Source organism: Gallus gallus, chromosome 5 (genome assembly GCF_016699485.2).
Source record: "Gallus gallus isolate bGalGal1 chromosome 5, bGalGal1.mat.broiler.GRCg7b, whole genome shotgun sequence".
NCBI classification, from domain to species: Eukaryota; Metazoa; Chordata; class Aves; order Galliformes; family Phasianidae; genus Gallus; species Gallus gallus.
Window position 1 is genome coordinate 15,239,633 of NC_052536.1, and position 22,283 is coordinate 15,261,915.

The 22,283-nt window shown below is 47.7% G+C and overlaps 2 protein-coding genes across 13 annotated transcripts in view; one reads left to right on the forward strand and one right to left on the reverse strand.

The window, feature by feature from the left end:
- Positions 1–20,420, reverse strand: part of TSPAN4 (tetraspanin 4) — a 395,182-nt gene extending 374,762 nt beyond the window's left edge. For 4 of the 12 annotated variants that reach the window (XM_015286701.4, XM_015286696.4, XM_046942331.1 and 1 more), the window contains exon 1: positions 20,227–20,420. The gene's annotated coding sequence lies outside the window, so the exon portion shown is untranslated. Of the gene's footprint in view, positions 1–7,979; positions 8,304–10,585; positions 10,720–11,427; positions 11,743–18,268; positions 18,673–19,004; positions 19,587–19,878; positions 19,979–20,226 lie in introns of those variants that run through there. The other 8 variants (XM_040701679.2, XM_015286697.4, XM_046942327.1 and 5 more) reach the window with 5 other exon arrangements.
- A 203-nt stretch (positions 20,421–20,623) lies between these two features.
- On the forward strand, positions 20,624–22,033 carry POLR2L (RNA polymerase II subunit L). Its single transcript, NM_001302172.2, has 2 exons — positions 20,624–20,831; positions 21,736–22,033. The coding sequence occupies exons 1-2, from the start codon at positions 20,737–20,739 to the stop codon at positions 21,842–21,844; spliced, it is 204 nt and encodes a 67-aa protein (NP_001289101.1). The 5' UTR covers positions 20,624–20,736; the 3' UTR covers positions 21,845–22,033.
- The last annotated feature ends 250 nt before the right edge of the window (positions 22,034–22,283 follow it).

Here is a 22,283-nt window from a genome sequence, read left to right on the forward strand (position 1 = left end):
ACTGAGATGAGTATTACTGCTATCCCAAAAACCAAAAGTGATTGCAAATAGACATTAAGCCCATAAACAAAACAAAATGCCCTGAAGCTGTGGCAGGTTGTAAAACCTACTGCTTTATCAGTGGACTAATTTACAGGCATTTCCCTAAAGCAACTTTCAGCTTAAAGATGTAATCATAATATCATCAGTGCAAGCCTGAAACCAAAAAGAAAAGAGCTACAGGACTGTGTGAAGGAAACACAGGTTTCATCCAAGGCATCACGTACAACGGACACGTGGACAGTGAACGCTGTGTTGGGAAGACACTCAAATTCTCCTCATCTGCAAGCAAGAGATCTGCACTGAGAGAACAGCAGCTCTTTGCAAGGCGGGGAGCAAGCCTGCTCAGTGATTTCTCAATATTCCAAATGGTGAAGACTAAACTCTAGCAAGACTTTCAGTGATTACATAGAACAGACTTTTAAGAACAACAGCATGCGATGAAAGAATATTCAGACACGAGAGTAAAGGTTTTTTGCCACCTCCTCTCAAGGCTAAACGAGGTGAGCTGGCCCCTTAGCGCAGTCTGAATTCCTGAATAGAGAGACAGACAGCAGTAATACAGGCATATGCTTAAAGCAGGATTCCTATGCTGATTCACAGTGAAGTGAGGACAGAGAATGACACATGTTCTATACAGCACATTTCAAAAGTTTTGTACAAGACATCCAATTCACATTGCTTTTAATAAAAATAGATTGCCTTTCCTCAGAAACGCTGCCATTCCTATTGTAGTTTATAAGAAATGCATATTTCCAGTAGAAAAAAAAATACATCATTCACTTCCAGTGCATGAATCAGGAAAGATTTGCATACATTAGCAGACTGACTCACAGGTGAGATCTACTAGCACCTACCATGTAGAAAAAAAAAAAAACAGAATACCTATGTGATCCCCTTGTGAAACAGCCACATCAAATGTGACTGACATCACACTGCAAGAAAAATATTTTGACCCATCATTCAACACACCCAACATATAAGGCAGGATTTCTTTTTGTGCTAAGTAAGTCGCCAAGCAGCAGCCATAGGCTGGAGCCTCTTTCACATGCACCCAAGAAAGCACTACTTACATCCCAAATCCCAAACAGGTTTTCCTGAGAAAGTAGAGCACAAATTGTTCCCAAGAAGATGAACTAACCACAGGTATGAAGATGTTAAAGAGAGGAAGACGTTCCAGTAGGTTAAAGGTTTTGCCAATTTAGCTTTTAGTGCAGTGTTTGCTGGGTGCTTTATCAATATATAACCAAAACTCTGCTTAGCTTCAGGAAGCCTTATTTCATTTCAAGTCTGGATATTTCTTTTTTGCCTCGTTCCCTCCCTCCACTCAAGATCTTGGCCTCACTGTGGTCAAGACCTTCCTTCTAAGTTTGCAAGAGTGGAAAGCATTCCCTCCCGCTCTGCATGCTGCTTGTTCACAGCACTTTCTTTCCCCTTGCTGAGTCCTTCACACGCACACAGACCAGATGAGCACCACTTAGACAATCAATAGAATTAGTCTCCAAAATGCACTCCTAATGAACTCTTCAGCATCAATGCACACACACAAACCCATCATCTAATTCACACAGCATTCGTTGCAAAAGGCCAGGACTCCACAACTACACGGTTGGAAGATAGAAGGTGCTCTGCAGAAAGCAATATGATGTGATCTGAAACCAAGTAAATTTTGTCCTAATTCCCATTAGTATCACCTCCCAAACACAAAAGGCTGGCTATCGCTTCCTAAGTGCTTGCTTGAAAGCGTCCCAAAGGAACTTACATCAAGTTGTATATTTTCACTGTTCTCTAGCTCAGTGGCATCTGAGTAATTTAGATCGTTGTGACATACAAGCACTTGTTTGTGAAGCACATTAACAAGACAAAATCAGATCAGAAGCAAGCAGGTGTGTTAATTTCATGTCAGGCTTAATAATGATAAATCTTTGGTCCTCAGTCCAGTGTGTTACTTCGCAGCATCGGGTAGTGCTTTAATGACCACAAAGATGCAGATGCTAATACACAGCAGCCTGTCTGCTGACCAGACACAGTGCTTGGGTTCTGCACAGAAAACTCTGCAAGAAAGAACTTCAAGGCAAACGCTGGCAATCTCTGTATGCACTCTGACTAGAAAAAAAGAACACACGTACTCTAACCTAACTATCCAGAGATTAAAGTTAGTAGGAAAAATATTTTTATGCACATATACGCAGCAGTGGGGTACAGTATTAGAATTAAAAGCTTCATCAAGTATAGCTGGAGTTTGTGGAGTTTTTTCTTCTTTCCTTGCAGAAATTAATTCTCTCTCCCATCTATACCTACACGCACATACACCTTTGAGAGGCAGAAGAAAACCTCAGCTGTAAGAAAAATAGAGGAGTATCTGGTCTGAAGGACCTGCACTGGCTATTTCCAAATGTGCTGATTTGGTTCAGAAATCAAGCAGCAATGAGGCATTCCTACTGAAAAAGCGTTGAGTAAACCAACATAGATGAAGAAATGTATGGCTGTCACCTTTCCAAAGCATCTGCAAGTCAAAAGGGCAAGAAAAATCCATTACGAGGTCATCCTCACTGTACTTCTTTCTCTTTTTCCCCTGACTAATTCAGTGGCATAAGAAAAAAAATAGACTTCAGCTACATTAGCAGCCCTTCTGTATGAGAATTCAATACTGAAGTACTTCATTTAAAAAAAAGCGCAAACTTGCAGCCCAGTAGTTTTGGAAACCTTTCTCATCCAGACTTCCCATCGATCCGTGAAGCACCCACAAGTATTAAGGGCAGAACCCTGGCTTCTGCAAGGAACCTGCTCACTTTTTTTTCCCCATCCCATTTATTTGCATACCCAGGTTAAAAAAAAAAAATCCCCAGCTGAATAACCATGACACAACAGATGTTCCCAGAGAGCATTAGCTAAAAAAAAAACATAACACACCAAAGATGAAAAATCAGCAGGTCAGTGCTGAGTGCCACACAAGCCTGGGTATGCACCAATAGCCGGGAGGCTGGACTAAGTGCTTGGGAGACCCAGGCAGCTCCCAGCTCCAGGGACACTAGCAACGTACCCAGTCCATCATCCACCATTCAGAGTACGTGCACCTGAGGTCAGGAGCATTGTCTCCTTCTGCAGTGCCTTAATGCTACAAGGTCTCCCTAATCAGCTGAGACTAATTCCTTCCCCTTCCAGCCTGCAACAGAAACAGGCTGACACGGAACTGCAAGCTATCAGTAACTGTAAATAAGAGAGAAAATACATAATTGAGGCAAATTAGATTTGGAAGAAAACATTGAAGGGAAAGGAATAAAACAGCACTCTTCATCAGACGAGACATCACTTAGTCATGATCTGGAGTGCTCACACCTGCTCCACTCTGCCACAAACTCCCACAGCTCTGAAACATACCGCAGCATCACCCTGACACCTCTCCTTCTGCCAAGCCTAAGCAGCATAACAGGATCATTTTGCCATTCAAGTTCTCGTTTAGTTAATCACTAACACCTTCAAATCTCTACTGTGTATTTCATGCTGAATATCTGCATAAAGAGAAGCAGCCTCCACCAACCCAGAGCAAACTTCTGAGCTGCTGAACGCAGGGGTAATGTTGCCATCAGACTCCAGTGGGCTGTGCTGCTGGCACAGCTGGCATCCTTACCCATCTGTGTACTTACACAGTCACTCGGGCTTAATAACAACCATATTCTGGTCACTGCTGCCCACTGTCTTCTCTCCCCTCCCTTGTTCTTTTCCATCATAAAGACCTCAACTCGGAAAAATACTTTGTTTGACACATGCTACTCTGCCTTGCTAAGTGAGACAAGATGCAAGGCAAGGTTCAGAGTCAAGGTGATCAAAGAACGAGAGTAGAAAGGACCTAGGAGGAAACTCTCCATGGATTCTGTAGGTACAGGGTATCTATAATATACATCATAAAAGCCTTTTGAACTGCTGCTTTTGGTACCTCTCGAGACTAGAAGACCTTTGGAAATGTACCTCTGAACGCTTGACTTGAAAATGCCTATTCAGCCCCTTGCTGAATAGGAACATAGATTATAGGAGAATAAGTAACGAATTGTTATTTTCAGTATCTTGAATATCGACTTTCTCCATTCCCCTCTCTCTTATCCCCCCCTCAGTAGAGGCTGCTCGTCTGTATTACAGCCATGCAGATCCATCTCGCTCAGCTCCTCCTCTGGTACCATGGATTTGGCAGGTGATGCAAGGAGCGTTGTTACTGTTTTCAACAGCATTCTTTTTCACGATGTGGTATTTTCAACTACCTAAACAAACAAGTTTGCATGGCATCTTCCAGCTGCCAAACTAGTCCTTTATTTGAAACCCATTGGCGACAAGAACATCGAGCAGCACAACCCTTCCTTCCCGATTACAGCTGCAGACAGCCACATGGGTTGGTGCCAGTAAAATGTAAGCTTCTGTCTCCAAAGAAATGAAATAACCTTTACAGACTGAAAATGAAGGAGGAATAAATGGAAACCAACATCAGGTCTCACAACTCAAGTTAGTGCTTGCGTGTGGCTGAGTATTGAAAGTTTCCAAGGCGAGACAGGGAACAGATTTTTAACAAGTCCTTTTGTAAATGCAGTACAGTAGTTACAGTAGTAGTTTCAGCCCCCATTGTTTCAGAACTCCTGGGCTCTCCGTCTCATTAAGCCAGGCGTTCTCTTCTCACTCGGCAGCACAGAGGTGACAGCACTGTCACAATTCCCAGCTTCTTGTCTCCCTCTGCAACCTAAGAACCTCCGTCTTAGAACAGAATAGTCTGGATTAAGTACAGAAGAATTCCTCCCACGTACCCAGAGTCAGGTATTTCATCCAAGCTAGTCACTATGGCTCCATATCAACCTGTAACTGAGGTTGTAATGAATATATGGCATTGGCAGCAATGAACATGACACCTGTCCACGTGCCACGTGAAATAATTCTCAGCTCCCACAGAATTGTATGCATACCGTACAGCAAGTTATGACTCTTAGTTGATCTGCAGTGTTTTTCCCCATCAGATCCCTGGTCAAGATCAGCAGAATCCTATCTCACCTCTTTACGTACCCTAAAACAAAACACCAGTCAGAATAACCAGGTACCCAGGCAAAGCACAGTCAGAAGAAAAGAGCTCCTGCTATGAACAAGCTGTTTCGCCAGCTATTCCACCACAAGTCTTCCATCAGGCAAGTCAATAAGAAGGAAAGCTCCAACACGGGTAGCATCACCTGCAAACCACTGAGATGTCAGCTACCCTAACTGACTGTAAGATGAAGGGGTAGGAAAGAAGGGAAGAACTACCATACAGCAATAGACAAACATTCATGTTTTGTTGTGAGGGTTGTGGGTTTTTTTTCCTGGCATAAATCTATAATTGAATCAGTTCACTTTTTTTTCCCCCCCTGTATGCAATACAGAAAACACTACTGATTAACCATCCAATCAGAGCGCTGGCTATTACAGCAGTGTTCTTTCCTTCTCTTTCAAAAGATATTAGCAGCAGTCCAGCTACTTAAGCATATGAATTCAGACAGGCATGTTTAATGAAAGCTTTACCTTCTATCATGGCATTTTTAAAGCAGAGAATAGGCTGCCTTTTACCCTTCCAGCATCACAATGAAAAAGCAACTCTTTCCATGGAATTGAAGAAAATACTGTGGCTAGCAAAGCCCTGTTGACAGACAGATTAATTATCTACTTGAACTTAAACGCAAGAGTAAGCTTGTCACTGCTAAAGGAAAAAGAAAAAAGCCAATCAGTTACGGAAAGGTAGCAAAGCTGCTGTGCTAACATTCTCCTCCCCAGACCTTCTGCACAACTTAGTTCTATGACAAAAGCATGGTGCTCAGAAACACAGAGAAGTAAAGGCAGGCTGTGGAGTTTGCTTCCCTCTGAATAGGGCAAGGCAGGACTATCCAAAACCCCATGCTACCTTACCACGCACAGAGCAACTCCACTCCATTTTCAAGAGTGGGGAAATCACATTTTTAGCGGTCAACCAAGAAGAAAACAAAAGGTCCTTCAAAGCAAATACTAAACTGCACAAACATAACCAGAGCAACAGCTTTCTAGGGACTAGATCTTGCCTGGAGCTTTGCATAGCCCAGAGACACCCAGTGGTTGAACTGTACATCACAAGCCCACATAATTGATGGGAAGGTTAGGGAGAGCATCCTCATTTCATTTATTTACAACAATCCCAGACTGACACAATGCCTACTCACCTCCTGTTCTCAGACAAGGGGTAGGAATGGAGAAGGAGGTCTACTGAGAGACCCAGCTCTGAATCAGAGACAAGTGGCACGAAAGTTCAGAGTAAAGAGACGTCTGAAGGAGGGCACCAAGATTGATCTTGTGCCCATGGACATCACCAACATCCTCTGGCTCTTCCGACACTCTTGTCAATTCATGAAGTCCCTGAAGGCAAGACTTTGCAGCCCCACAAAATTGTAAGTAGAATTTCTTCTAACCCAAGTAGCAACAAAGCTGCAAAAGGTGACACAGACAGTGGGTGTCCCATGCTTTGCTTGCACCCTCCAACACTTGGCTTAACTCCACCTGACTCAGCTTTAGGCACTCGTGTAAAACACCCAATATAGGTAGACCATAACACTCAGCTTCCTCTATGGTCAGTAGAGAGAGGGACACCTCTACCCACCAACATGCAAGTCACCATCCAGACAAACATCTCTCTAGCCCTTATTTTAGACCTTTCAATTAAGTGGCATGAATTCAAGCCAAAGTATATTAGGAACAGCTGGATTAGACACGGCCAACTAAGCAGGATCAACATTATGCTCCCTTACTTGGCCTGCGCCGTTGTTAAATCTGAATAGCAGTGCTCAATCCAGATGAAAGTAAAATGGTGAAAGCACAGTAATCTCCAGAGGGAGACAGAAATGCATATTTTAAGCTTCTTTGCGGCTCCTTCTGGAAAACAGCAGGCCAAACTTGGTGCATGTGGCATGGATTGTAAACAAAGACAAACGCAGCCTTCAGCCAAGTTCCAGCAAAGAAAATTTTGCTTAATCTCAGATTGAACTGCCATTTTAAGGAGATTCTGCTCTTTTGAAATAGCAACTGTATTGTAGTCGGGACAAAGATCAGGAAACCAACACGAAAACAATAGGTCAGGGTCACAAATAGTAGACCTTACTGTGATCATTCTCCTATGAGAGCCTTAAGGATAGGTCCACTCCCTGCCAAAGAGCTTAGAAATGCAGCAATACCAGTAGCCCAGAGACACTACACCAACTTCCTCGTGTTCATCCAACTATCAAGCCAGAGGAAACAACGAAGGTACTGACCAGGAGACAGGTTAGCCAAGTGGACGCAATACAGCAGAAGAACTAAAGGGCCTGGACTCAAGCCACAGCTCTTTTCACTGACTCGCTAGGCAACTCACTTTCTGCTTTGCTTCTCACATCCTGTAAAATAAGCCCTCTTTTAAAGAAAAAGTTTGCTCTAAATACAGGTGGAGCTTTCTCGTAACCAGCGGGTGTCCAAGACTACAAGCAGGTCACAGCACACTGATGGTAAAGAAAACAGTACAACAGCATGAGGTGATTTCACATCCCAGCCCCCTTACCCTAACGCACACACTGAACTCATACAGGAAGCAAGTAAAAATGTACAACCAAAGCAGCTGTGTAAACCTCAGGGAAGAAAAAAAACCAACAGTAAATAGGCAAGGCTGACCACTGACAGAACTCCACTGTGCAATGAGAGAACTTGGAATGCCCGAGGTCGTTTCTCAAGCAGAAGGTGGCATCCAGGATCCTACCTATCCAAATTGATTCCTACTCTGCATCCATCCCCATGCTCTTCTGTCAGAAATAGAAAAAACAAAACCTAAAAGAGATCAGCATGGATCAGAGCTAGGTCAGGTTCAGCCCCTCCTCGCAGCTGCCTAATGCCCCTCAGCGCTCAGCTTCCTTGCATTTGTCTCTCTCCCTCAGCCTTACCTTCTACACGTCACATCTACATGTGACTCGAGTTGAGCTCTGAACCACCGTGCTATGCACAGAGATACTGACACTCACACCACGTTCTTCATCAGCAATATAAAAGCAGCAAAAAAATTAAGAGAAGGTTCCTTCTCCCTCCTTCCTTCTGCATCATTAGAGCCTCATCTTTTGCTCTGCAAAGCTTTTAGAAAAAGAAAACAGAGCTGAAATGGGAGGGATGTAAAAAGTGCCTGGAACAAAAATACCATATGTGCAGTCTTCTCCTGTGCCGTGAACTGCAAAAGAAAACAGCACCTTCCTTAAGTGAAGCCTGTTAGGACTGCCTAACAGCAAATGGCTCTCAAGTAATTGAGAGTGAAGGGGACAGGAAAAGGGAGGTGGTGAGAACAACAAAAACACACCCATAGTGTCCGCAGCTCAGAGAAGAGGCTCTTCCAGCAACTGCTTTTTAAGTTGTAGAAGTGACAGCTTCATAGCCTCCCTGCGCGGACGGCTCTGACCTGCCCAGAGGCAGCATCCAACCCTGCAGGAAGGGCTGCCTTTGTTTTCAGCGCTCTGCTGGTGGCCTTATACACGGGGTTACAGAATGCTGCTTTCCTCACGAGCCGTGATGGGATGACTTGTCTCCATTGGCATAAGCTGGGAGGGAGAGTCAGTCTGACGCGCTCTGCAGCTGCAGGACACCACGGAAGGCAATTTTACACGTGTACATCACAGAGTCATAACGCAGTGTGCCCATTACACACGCTACTCTCCCTTAGAAGGAGGCATTTCAAGACATCCACCACTTCTGAAGATAAATTGTCGCATCTAGTTAAATACTTCAGCCTTCAGTCTCCACCACCCGTGTGCCCCTACATCAAAAACCCCGTTTTGGCATCCTTCGTGATTTTCAAATCCCCATTCCCTCGTATTTCCACAGCAGTCTGCCCTACCAAGGCACACGAGGATTCTCCCGCCACGCTGCCATCGTCTCCTTCTTACACTCAGTCTAGCTCCTGCCACTCAGCACAAGCTGCAGGCTGAGTGCCGGACAAGAAGTACCACATCCACCGAGCACCAGTGATCCTTGCTGACATTACAACTCACAGACAGCTATTACAAGCCGAGGCCAGACTGGTAAGCAGCAACTGTTTGTGCCTGTGGTGATGCAAACCTAGAAAGAACTAACAGTCACAGAAGGACTCTGCTTTCACCTGCACAGCTGCTGAGTACCACCCTGGCTTCTTCTATATTCTGACTTATTCCCTTCCCAGCTCCTCAGACAGATAGAAGTAGCACTCTCTGACCCTGCAGACAAAAATATATCCCACGTCACACTCCAGCAGTTTAAGACATCACATTTCAGAAGTTCCCCCCCCCCCCCCCCCCCCCCCCCCCCCCCCACTCCCATCTCCAGCTCTTTCAACCCAGGCTCAGAAACAGACAACCTGAGTTGTCTGGTGATACCCATACAGCTGTCCAAATGCTTAGCCCTACTATATTGCAAATACATGCAAGACTTCAAAATAAATTACAGAATAAAACAGAAACAAACGCTATTTCAGTAACTGCTAAAGTCACCGATACATCAGTTGCAGTAGTATCATACTGGAGAGGATTTTTGGGGGACATTTTATTATTACTATTATATCTGCAGGAGGCAAGCCAAGGAAAAAGAAACTGACAGAAGCCAGACCTGCATACAAGCAAGCTCTGTGCAAGTAAATGCAGGCGTGTTTCAGGACTGTCAGAACGCTGTGCTGAAATTAAGTAATGTGGGCTCTGGTGGAAGCACAGTTTTTCAGACCCAGTATGAAATCTGTAACGCACGTCTCCGAACAGAAGATTCCATAGGCTGTACAGCAGCACCTAACTATTTGTCTTACTGCTGTACATCCACTGCTGGCACACATTCAAAAACTGCAAAAGACAAAACCAAGCTGAAGCTAAGACTGACTTTTCTACCTCCAATTTGCATTGCGTTCTTCCCTCCAGGGATCTTGTACGCTTTGGTTTGGACGGCATCCCAGCTCGGTCCCAAACAGAGAGACATATCAAACAATTTCAACGCAGCAACACCCTTCATTTTAAATTTAAGTATTGGAAATGACTTTGAACACACATTCTCGACATTTCAGCGCCGTTCTGGACAACTTTTTAATCCACTCATTTTGCTAAGTAGTTAGAACGCAGGGCAATTGTACTAAATGAAAAACAGAAAACAACTGCAGCGAGACAGACAGCCACAGAATGAAAGTTGTTAGGGCAAAGAACCTCTTTCCCATGGAAAACGAAGACTTCATCACTAGCTATTCAAAATTTGGTTCTACCAAGTGTTCACTATCACTACTTAAGACCAAGTCCCAAGCCTGCAACATAAAGGAAATCAGAGAGTGCTCCACGAGGCAAATAAACTAGTTCTGACTTCTTCCCTGTCACCAGAGGTGGACGAGGGGACACAAACTGGCAACTGCCTTGAGGATACAGGGCAAATATGCAGGGTCAGAACCAATTATAACTTAGCTAAAAGCCTACTCAATAGAACCAGCCACCAACGGGGAACGGCAGGGTTAACACATATGCCGTGCATATGTAGCTATACAGACACACTAAGGAAGTACCTTAAGAAGAGGTCATGGAAACCATTTTCCTCACTGTGACAAGAAGCTAAGATGGCAGGAAAGCACAGCTGGCTCTTCCACAACAGCACTTGTCATCAGAACCAGCACTTTGCATGGGGAACGGAGCCTTCCAGCTGTCAAAAGACACAGGGTGCAAAAGCATTGTAACTTTGGATAAAGCACTGCCGGGACTGGGTCTCCAGCAGGTAAACTGGCTGCACAGAGAAAAGGCCCTTGGGAAAGGAAAAAAAACCCAAACAAACCAAAACAATGGAGCCAGAATAACAAGGCTTATTAAACTGTAAATCTCTGATACAGAGAATCGTGTGTGTTCTCGCACCGACCAAAACAATGCCGCCTTGGTCCAGAACTGATCTCCTTTCACAATACAGTACAAAGGAACCTGAAACCCTTATTGTCCAGCAATGGCTCATCGTGTGTCCCACAAATAAAGCACGTGGCTATAAGCCAACAGCCACAAGGCTTATGGCAGCTTTCTCAGGAACTTACGAGAAGCTGAACTCTTTGCAGTAACTCCCTGAGGCTCCCACAGGAATCCCCCACACAGCTTTTCAAGCCCTAGGAGTCAGGCGAGCCGACAGCAAAGCAAACACCCAAAAGGCACTGTAGTGACAAACCCATGGCAGAGCAGGAATCCAGGCAAGCAATAAAAGCAATGCTAAATAGGTCCACACTAACCCGGCTCTAACCATAACTTAAACATCAGGGCACTGCCCAACTGAACGGGCATTTACTTACAGAGGGAGCAAACAAACAAAACCCCAGCAGAGCAGTAAGAGATCACAAAAGACTTGCAGAAAACAAACGCTTCACGAGCCTACCACTGCGTCCAAATGAAGAAATCTCCATCTCTATTTTCAAGCTGGCACCACGTGCATCTCTGTGTTTTGGACCTCTAGCAGCAGAGCAAGATCTTCTCGGTAGTTCCTGCCTGTTAGGATAATGGCAACCTACTACCCCTTCTCCAAGGGAGGGGAGGCAGGAAGTCCCAGTCATCTCGCAGTGCCTTTCCTCCAGGTGCCCTGATTCATTCTGACAAAGGCAGAATGTCTAAAACAGCAGCAGCAGCAGCACAGGAAGAGCCACTGCAGCTCAGCCCGAGCCCTCTACCACTGTGATTGAAGCTGGGAATGCTTGAAAGAGAGCATTTAACTGGCACTGCTTTACATAAGCAGGCAAATACCTTCACAGAGCAGCCACAGTTATTCCTTGCTCCACATGCCTTTCCTCCCTCCACAAAGTGGCTGTACATGTGCTCGAGGGAGGCATAATTTCACCCACATGCTATTTTGTTCCACAGATTCAAAAGCAGAACAGGATAGAAGAGAAAGCATGTTTGTTCAGTGTGCATTCTAAAGTAGGGATGCTCAATCTCCTTAAACAGACCCCACACACCGGGGAAGTCGCTTAACAGAGAGGCAGAAAAATCCACCTCCTTTGCACAAATGCAAATACATTCAGATATACCTCTGATTCAGCTGCAGATGAGTGCAATCCTTTGTGTAATGCTGCACACAGCCGGCGTTCAGCCACACCAAACCACTGCACAATTGAGCTGTTACAGAGCCAAGTGGAATCACACAAGCTCACCGTCAGAGGTTTCTCTCAATACAAACAAACAAAAAAAATAAAAGATCTTTTTCACAATATACTGTGTTTTTATTAATATTAAGCTTCTCATCTTCTTACTGAGAATAGCAAACATCATAAAGTGTTGTCACTTCACTGCAGAAGTGAAGAAGAGCAGCAGATCAACATGGTCACATAAGCAGCCTGCAGGACAAGGCTGGGCAGGGAGGTGCTCTCAGAGAGGAGAACACACATTGATTCACTCAGCCTAATGCTCATCAGGTCAGGGACACATAAGAGTGAAAGATGCCTTCGTGTTCACATTTTTGCATCTACTTTGGAGAGAATAAATTCAAGGAATCAAAATAATTTGGGAGGGCAAAGGAGCATCCGTCCTCAAAATCCTCAGAACGTCCTAAAGGAGATGGGCAAATTGCTCTCCAGATAGCTTTACAGATTCACTTCTTTTCAGTCTGGAGATAACAGAGGGATGCACACAAGTACAGTTTTAGATTAGGCAGGGATTTGAAGGCAAGCTGCAAACAAAACTGCAACCTTGATCTCACTGTTCCCTTACTTAGGCCAAAGATGAACTCAAAGCCCCACCAACACCATCAGTCCCTGAACACGGCTCAGACAGCCTATTGTTCTGAGAAGGCTTATCAGTCACTACAGACAACCCCTTCTGATCAGCTCATATGATTGAAGGCTTTACTTCATTGTTCTTTCACGCCACCACAAAGCACAGCAGCATATCAGATCAGACAGAGGAACTGCTGCCCTTCAGAACCGACTCCTGGATGTCCAGGTATGCAACTGAGCTGCGCACAGAGGGAACGCAACACTAATGCATCCCAGGTGCTATTACTTACTAGTTTTAAAGAGGCAACACACCTTTGAGGCAACCAAGACATTAACAAATCAGGCTGGCCTTGCATTTGGTGTATATTGAAGTTTAGTGACTATTTACACCAGTGTGTCACAGTATACACAAGTACTGTGCACACGCTGAGAAGAGCTACAGCTGTGAGATGGAGACAAGACAATGCAAAGCTCTATGAAAAGTCACCTCTGCACAGCTCAGTCCCAGCTCCGACACGCTGCTTGGGCAGCACACAGGCCTCAGGGCATCTCTGCAGGAAGCTGAAGGCTTCCCTAATCCTTCTAGTCCTAAAGCAGCTACACCCTCCGCTACCCAACTCTGCTGCTCCAGTGATGGAGCACCATGATTAAAGTGCTGCAACTGGCTCCTGAATGAAGAAATCCACCTGCAAGCAAAACAGTTTCAAAAATCTGTATTCATAAAGAATTCTACAGCAATGCAAAGGCTTTTCCCCCCTTTACCAACTCGAACATAACAGTCTTTGGCCTCTCATACAGAATACGCAGTAATTTCTTTCCTTCCTGCCGTGCAGTCACAGTGTGTGCTTCTACCACCACATTACCTTAACACGTCTCGTCCAAAAAAAAAAATATTACCCTAACAAAAAGAAATGCACTCATACAACAGCAAACCGTATTGCTTCTGCGAGATTTCATTTAAGAATCCGCAGTTAAAGTGCAGGACCCCCACGGTTCCCAGTTCTGCAGCTGATAGCTTCAGCGTCCCCTGTGAGATGAAGCATGTCACTTGAACACGTCCTTAAGTTGCCAGAATCACCAATCTGATCAGCTTCGTCACCCTGAGGACGCACAGACTGACACAGTTAATCTGATGAGAGAGACGAAAGCAGTGCCTGTTAATATTTTACGAAACAGTTGGCTGTTTTTTAATTTTAAAAACAGCAGTAAAACAAACAAAGCAGCAGCACATTCCCTGTGGACACCGCAATGATAGGTGTGCAGCCCACGCACCTGAGTGCTAACCTTGTGCTCTCTGCGCTCACCCCACCGTCCTCCCCACATCCATACTGGAAGCCCTGCAGGCTGAAAGGACTTGGGCTCTGCCAATGGGAACTTTCGGAGATGGTTATCTTTCACCACAATGCAGCTCATAGTAGGGGCAGCCTTGGAGCTGCTTCAGGTTGCCCACAGCGCTTGAACCCAGCCACAGCAGGCCGAGGTGCCAAGCCTCAGGTCAGTGGTTTTAATGAGAACAACTTTGTTGCCTTCCATACTCGGTTCTGAAACAAGACTACAGTTACAAACTTCCATAAAACATAAGCTTAAGGCAAGAGTGTAGCAGTAACACAGCAAGACAAGGTGCTTGGAAAGACAGATCCTTGCTCTGACTCACGGCCATCGTTTATTCCCACTCACACCAGGCTTGCAAGAGACTGGCTTGAAAACCAATGGAGGGGACAACCCAAGCAGCATGCTTGCATACTAACGTAAGCATACCCAAAAGACTGCCCTCAGCAGAACCTGCTCTTCTATTCTTTGTTCCAATACAACCATCAACGCTTACGAGAGCCTCAGTGATTAGACCTCAAAAGTAAGTTAGAAACTTCCCCGTTCCTTTTCCTTAGAGTTCAGGGAGCCACAGATGCCAGGGTAACCTACTAAAAGAGGACTGGTTTGCTGCAGTCTCTTTAAATAAAGTGTTGGTGGGAGAGAGCGTGCTTATACACCTGGAGAAAGGACATCCCGGCCAAAGACAGGAAGGAAATACACCAAAGGAAAGGACACCCATGAGCTCATCAGGAATGTAGACATTGCCTTCCCCATGCAAGAACAATAACCCAGAGCTTCTCCCTTCAAACATTAATGCTTGACGTGCTCTGGCCTCACATCAGCTTCACAGCCCACCCTTCACTCTGGAAGAAGAGATTCTGCAGAAATGAAAAATATTACCCCAAGAAAGGGGGGTTATTTTGTCATCTGAGGACACTTGCATGGAAGAGCAGAGCTGATGGGCAGCTCCTGCGATCTTTCTGATTAGAATGCTGCCTCAGGATATTACCTCCCCCCAACAAGATGCAGTCAATTAGGCTGTGATATATTCATGTAATAAAGGCATTTTCTTATGAAATATATCAATCCAAGCCTGGCAAGCGTTACACTTCTGCCACGATGTGACCTTGCTGAGAACAAACGTGACAGATAAAACCAGCCCTAAACTAGTTTTGTTTGTCTTAAAGTCATCGTTAAAACAAGAACCATCTTTGTGGGGCTCTCATCCTCACCTTCACACACACGCAGGATCACTCCGGAAATGCAGATGCTCCGGCCGTGCATCTCCTCCATGGCTATTCACTGCCTCCATGGTCCCAGCGCACACGACACACCTGATATAGCACTACCACACACAAGCAGTAAAGGAGGCTCCAAAAATCTCGGGGAGGTACTGAGCACCACCACGGCCTCCCATTTGGTTGGCAGGAGCTGCAAAGACTGCTATGGATATCCTCACAAACCTACGCATGCTGTCAGTCCCAGGCACGAGGCACCATCCCAGCATCCCAATTCCTGTCCAGCGAAGCAGAACCATCTCTGTCCTACAAAACTAACAAGCTGAAGTCTCCACCCCCTCCTCAAGTAACAGGCAGGGAGCTTCAAATCTAACGCAAGGACACCTTAAATCGTTTATGGAAAAGCATTTGCATTTTTGGATGCATCTATGGGACTTCCTCATACACTTTATTTAGCAGAGACATCTGTTACTCAATACATACGTTTCATACAAATCCCACCTTCCAAATCCTTTCCATCGGTTGTCACTAATGAAGCTTTGTGTGCAAAACCGAGTGCATTCTGCCCCCATTAGGAAGCCAATTACAGCAGGAAAAACAGGCAATTAACAAGGTGTAAAATAAACATCCTGCCACCTGCCTTTTAATAGCAACCCCACTTCAAACAAGTCACGGGCTCAGCACAGCTTCCCGAGTTGGCAACTGCTGTTATATATGTATTTATGCACCAGCTGCTCTTCATTGCAACAAATATTACAGGCTTACCAGATAAGGTCAGCGTGTTTAAAATATATATATATATAGTAAGTATTAAACCGTCCTTTGAGTCCCTGAATGTTGCTTTTAATGAAATCAGCAGCATCAGGCTTGTCTGGTATTACCGCGAAGCCGAAGTCGCATCCCCAGCTTAGAGATGTTTCTCTTCATTCCCACTTGCTTAGCAGCTTCTGTGTTTGTTTCAGTAAATCCAGGGCCCTGAGCAGCTTTTAAACACCATACGGGGCAACTAAACAACGCAAAGCTTGCCAGAGCCTGCAAGGCTTCTCTCCTTCCATCAGCCCTGACTCTCCCGCGTGGTTCCTGCACCTCCCACCACCACTGACAGAGCTACATCCATCCAAGGCAATGGAAGAAGGACAAAGGGCACAGTGGGACACAGAGCCGCCCACTCAACAACCCTGAGGAAAAACTAAGCTGGAGCCTTGATTTGTGTTTGCTCCTTGGAGCTGGGAGCTTTAGCAGGAGAGAAGGGAAGTCCTTTCAAAGTCACAGTAGCTGACTCCAGAGGGAGCCGCTTTTCTTTGAGCAACAGGATGAATGACAATCCCGGGTGGTGAACCAGGACTAGGGAAAGCTCAGCAGTAAATCTGGACGTGATAGATTTGGAGCGGAGAACGTGCTTGAGAAAACACCAGCTAAGCCAAGTTTCACCTTGCCTTTCAAATACCCCCTCTCCCTTTGGCTCTCTGCTGTTCAGTATTTATCTGCTAAGCCCTCCACGTCACATTTCAGCTCCTGACTAAAGAATGTCTGACTTAAGCATTCAAACAAGCTCTTCCTCTATAGCTCATTGAGATTTGAGCCGCACAAAGCTGGGTGTGATACCAACAACCTCTGCAGCCACACACGCAGTTCCGGTGCTAGGCAGAGATGGAGGGAAAACTGAACATTCTTTCCCTAAATGACCTCAGGAAGAGGCAGGAAACACAGCTTTTAACTCCTACAAAGCCAACGTCAGCCACAGATATCCAGAGAGCTGCAAGTTGAGATCGACAGTATAAAAAGATTGGCAATGAATGTTTCTTCTGAGAAGTATGCAGTTTAAGCAATTCACTGTCCTTGAACACAACTGCATCTGGCAAAGCAGACCTTTATAGACTCAAGTCTCCAGTTCTGGGGACCATCTATATGTATGCAGACCACGGGTGAAAAGCAGTGAAGGCTCCAGACTAGAGAGAACCCACACCCAAACCTGACCCAAAGCAACCCACGAAACACAACGACCACCACCACCTCAGCTACCAGCCCATGGTTTCTCATGACACCAACACAAACGTGGAGATCCCACGACTTCTGCCTACAGCCCCAACCACAGCGACAAGGTCAGAAAGACACAATCTGCCAACACGAGCAGCAGGAAGTCACGCAGCCACTCGAACCATCCGAGTATTTTAAGATGGGTTCAGTCACTCGGGGCACTCGGCTGTTTTGATGGGTTTGTTTTGTTTTGTTTTTTCCTGTTGTTTGCTTTTTTTTTTTAAATGAGCAGTAATATTTTCCCCTTACATTTTGTGGGTGGGAGAAAAGGAAGAAGGATGCACTGCTCAGTCACAGGCTTAGGGTCTCAGTACTCATTGCTAGGAGTACTGTGGAACAGCTGTGCTCAGATGCGTTTTGCAGCTTTAAGTTCACCCAAGAAACAAAAGAAAGCCAACGCTGGGCCTCAACCCAACAGCACTGGTGGGGCTGAATACTAGTGGCTTTCAAAGGTTTTCACATCACAGGAAGGAGGTCTGTACTGCATTAAGCAAGGGGCAGGATATATTTGCAGCGCCCCACAACAAAGCCTCACATGGCAGAAGCTGTTCCAGAAGCACATCAGAAAACCAGCCTACAGTTCTACAAGTATTTCAACTCAATCAGTTGTAGGCAAGCCTCTTCTACCACAATTGAGAAACACCCCTATGGGCTCCCTGACTACCGAAAGCCCAAAGAAGCAGAGCCCTGAGGACTGCTGCTTGCTCCGAGCAGCAGGAGGTCAAAAATGGAATGAGAACTTACAAACACTGTAAGAGAGACCTATGCAGGATTACCAACTGCTGCAATTCCTTTCCTTCTTCAGCAGGATGCCTAAGGAGACCTAAGCCTGCAATTGTTCCGCTTTATATCCCTCTTCAGAAGGATGCTTAAAGTCTTAACTTGACTAAGTACCAAATTGCAACAGCTGGCAGCAGTAGCTCACCTGAGAAAAGACTTGGAAGGTAGCACAGCAATGACTGAAGCTCACTCCCGACAAAGGAACAGAAACAGGCACCCTAACCGGGCTGAGCTACAGCCCCTAAAGCACTGGCTGGGAGCACTGACAGTCACACGCACACATCTCCCCTACCCCAGCAGACTCCCATGGTTTGGCGAGCGGTCAGGTTGAGCAGAGCACACGTGAAGGAGAAATCTCTCCAGGTCACAGATCAAAAACCTCACATTTTCTACGACCAAACAAAGAGCAGCCACAGAAGAGCTATCAGACTATTAACATCACCGCCAGCCAAAGCGGGACGTCCAGAAAAGGCAAAATTCAAACGCTACGAAAACAGCAGAGGAAAGTTTCCTTCAGGAGAGATGCAGAGCTGCATGTGAGAGCTGGGTGGGAAAGTTACGATCCACTTTAGTTTTGAAGAGCTAAACGAGAGTGCTTCCTCCGGGCAGCCGTACCAACCCGGCCCACAGCAGCGAGAACCCCTCTCCGTCTCTCCCTCCCTCCCATCAGCCAATTTCAGTCTCCAAACACAAATGCCTTTCACGGCACAGCTCAACAAGAAAATCGCTTTGGAGCCCCGGTACTGACAACGCATCAAAGCAGCCTCCAAGTTCTCAACTCCCCCCCCCCCCCCTCCCCCCCCCTTTTTTGGGGGGGGGAAGGAAATCAAAGCAGCAAAAGAAAAGACAGTTGGGCTCCCACTGGCCCGAAACAACAATACTGGTAACGATCTGCAGGAGGTTTCTGCACCCTCCAAGCCAAGCCGTGCTGCTCCGCGCACAGCTGAGCGCAATTGCTGCCGGGGCTGCAAAAAAATCGCTGTCTTTTCATCAGCAAACATTTGCAAAACCGCCTTCAAGCAGCCTTGCCGGTTAAAACGAAACTATTTTGCTCTTCCGCAAAGTTCAAGTTCGGTCTGCGCGCGGGGTCAGTAATCCAGCGGTTCAATAAATAGGCACGAAAGGCGTATTAACATAAGCCGTGCATTAAGACACCGTAATTCACACGCCTGACAGTAATGGCTCTGTGCCGCGCGCCGCGGCAACTCGCAGATGCTCCGGCAGGAAAACGCGGCACTTTGGGTGCATCCGTGCTCTGCCCAAGGACAGCCGGCACGGCGCTAACGCCGCGAGCAGAGGGCAACGGGGACCGACGGCGCTCGGGGTGCCGCTTGAAGCCAGGCTCTCCGTTACAGCAGCGCGCCTCCGCGAAGTTGCGAGCATCGCGGCGCACAGCCCGGCACGCGTAAGGCTCGGACGAGAGCGACGCGAGGGGTTTCGCGACGCACCTCCCGCTGCCGCCCAACTCGCCCGGCTGAGGGCCGACAGCAAAGCCGCCGCGCGCCGCTCGCCGTGCCGGGGCCGCCCCCACCCCTCGGGGAGCGCGGAAAGGCTCCGACCCCGCGGGCTGCACCGCGCCCCGAGCGGGAGAGCGCCTCAAGGACGGCGCGCGCCCCGCGGCACCGCTCGCCGTTCGCTTTCGCCGAGCGCGGCTCGCGGAGACCGAGGGACGCTAAAGCGGGCGGCGCCGAGCCCCAACGACCCCCCGCCTCCCCCCCGGCCCCGCAGCCCGGAGTTCAGGAACTCCCGACAGACCTGCCGCCGCCACGGGACCGCAGCCCGGCTTCCTCCGAAGGAGCGGAGAACAGCGCGCAGATCGGCGCCCGGCGCGGCTTACGAACCGCCGCTCCTGCCCGGCGCCTTCCCCCGCCCGAGGGGAGCGCGGAAAGAGCGCAAACCGCCCCAAAGCGGCGCCGCCAATCCACGGCCGCGAGACGGACCGCGCCTCGCGCTACCGCTGCGCGCACCGCTCCTCGCCCCGGGAAGGGGAGGGCAGGGGAAGGGAGCGGAGCGGGCTGCGCCGTCCCGCAGCGCTGCCGTCCCCCGCTGCTGGCGCCGGGCTGCAGCCACCAGTTGCGCTTCCACCCCGCGCAGCTGCCGTACCTCGGGCAGGACGCGAGAAGAAGTGCCGTCGCCGCTGCAGAAGTCCGGTTGCAGAGCAACAAGTGAGCGCGCGGAAGGAAGGAAGGGAGGGAGGGAAGAAAGGAAAGGAAAGGCACGGCGCCGCCTCGCCTCAGCTCAGCTCAGCTCAGCCCGCCCCGCCGGTGCTGCCGCTCTGCGCTCCGCCGGCCCCGGCTGCCGCCACGCGCCGCGCACGCGAAACGCGATCACGAGCCCGCCCCGCTCGCGCACACTCTTGAGCCGCGCGGGGCGCCGTAGGGCGGCCTCTACCATCCGCCGCCTTGCGCGGGAACGGGGGTGCGCGAGCGCTCCTCCCCGCCCGCCCCGAGGAGTCCGCCCGGCGCGCGCCGCCCGTCCCCCCCGCCCGTCCCGCCGCAGTGGGAGCGGCCGGGCGGCATCGCGGGGCGCGGAGCGGCCGGCGCGTGGGGCTCTCCTCTCCCGTCCTCTCCTCTGCCAGCTGCGGGCGGGAGCGGCGGCGCGAGCCCGACAAGCATGATCATCCCGGTCAGGTGCTTCACGTGCGGCAAAATCGTCGGCAACAAGTGGGAAGCCTATCTCGGCCTCCTGCAGGCGGAGTATACGGAAGGGTGGGTATGGTGTCTGCGCGTTCTTCCACTTCAGGTGGGAAGCCGCGCTACAGCGATGTCTTCGGGTGCTTTTAGCAGATCGGCTCTTTCCTCCAGACTTGGTATTGCAAGGGGTGCTTGTGGGAGCAAAACTAAGTGACTGTAATTACGTAATTGGGGTTACAACTGTGCCACGTTCCAAGTTTCTTTCTACCTGTGAAGAGCAGAAGGTTATTTCCAAAACCAGAATACTTTTGGATCTCGCCCGACCCCGCAGTCCCGTGACCTCGTGACTTTGAAGGGGTAGATAATAGCATCGCAAGGGGAAATGGTTTTAAGTTGAAGGAGGGAAGATTTAGGTTGGATGGTAGGGGGAACTTCTTTACCAATAGAGCGGTGAAGTGCTGGAACGGGCTGCCCGGAGAGGCTGTGGATGCCCCAAACCTGGAGGTGTTCAAGGCCGGGTTGGATGGGGCCCTGGGCAGCCTGGTCTGCTATTAAATGTGGAAGGTTGGTGGCCCTGCCTGTGGCAGGGGGGTTGGAGCTTCATGGTCCTTGAGGTCCCTTCCAACCCAGGCCATTCTGTGAGTGGGCTATTTCAGAAGACAAAGTGCTTCAGATCTGGCCTGTTATAGTTCTGTCCTTGTGGGAATTCTCCAGGCTTACTTCTGAAAGTTTGGTCAGCTAGATTCCATCTTTAGCAGAAGATCACGAGCTTCTGCAGGCCACAGAACAGGCAAACACCGTGCCAGCTGCAGTAAATGGAAGAGAACAATAACAGCACATGCTAAATGTCTTGGTTTAAACTGCAAACAAGTTTTTCTCTATGACTAAGCTCAGAGTAATCAGTGTGTTGCTTAGGAACACTTACAAGTGGTTCTGACTCATTTCTTTTTTTTTTAATGTTGTTCTTATTCATTAATAGAGACGCCCTGGATGCCCTTGGTTTGAAGAGATACTGCTGCCGCAGAATGCTCCTAGCCCACGTGGATCTGATTGAGAAGCTTCTGAATTATGCACCTCTGGAGAAATGAGAGTTTGTTGCCCCAGCTGCCAACTTCTTTCAAGGAAAGAAATGAAGGATGAAGTCCACTTTAGAACTAGAGATTAAAAATGTAGATGTTTCTCTTTAACTCAGTGCACAGAGGTTGCTTTTTGTTCCTTTTTGTGAACTTTTAGGTGCTTCTGCCAGCAAAAATAAATGTGTGTTTTATGAAATATAATCATTTGTCCATATAAAATGTTGAACTAGAGGAAGCCTTTGCCTGTAGCCTTCCTGTAGTTGCTAGATAGAGTTAGGTATGTGCTTTCATCTCGCCATTTCCTTGCACTGGTCATTTTGAGGTTAGAAATACTATTAAAAATAGTGTCTGATGCAAGGCAGACGAGGGGGGTTAGAAACAGACCAAAGTTCTGGGTTCCAGCAACAGCCCAGGGGATGTTTGCTTGGTAAGAACGAGGCATTATTCTGAG

Excerpts from the sequence above, each read along its gene's own strand:
- POLR2L (NM_001302172.2), top strand. The coding sequence starts at position 20,737 with ATGATCATCCCGGTCAGGTGCTTCACGTGCGGCAAAATCGTCGGCAAC. Across the intron at positions 20,832-21,735 it reads CAGGCGGAGTATACGGAAGG|AGACGCCCTGGATGCCCTTG; the intron begins GTGGGTATGGTG and ends ATTCATTAATAG.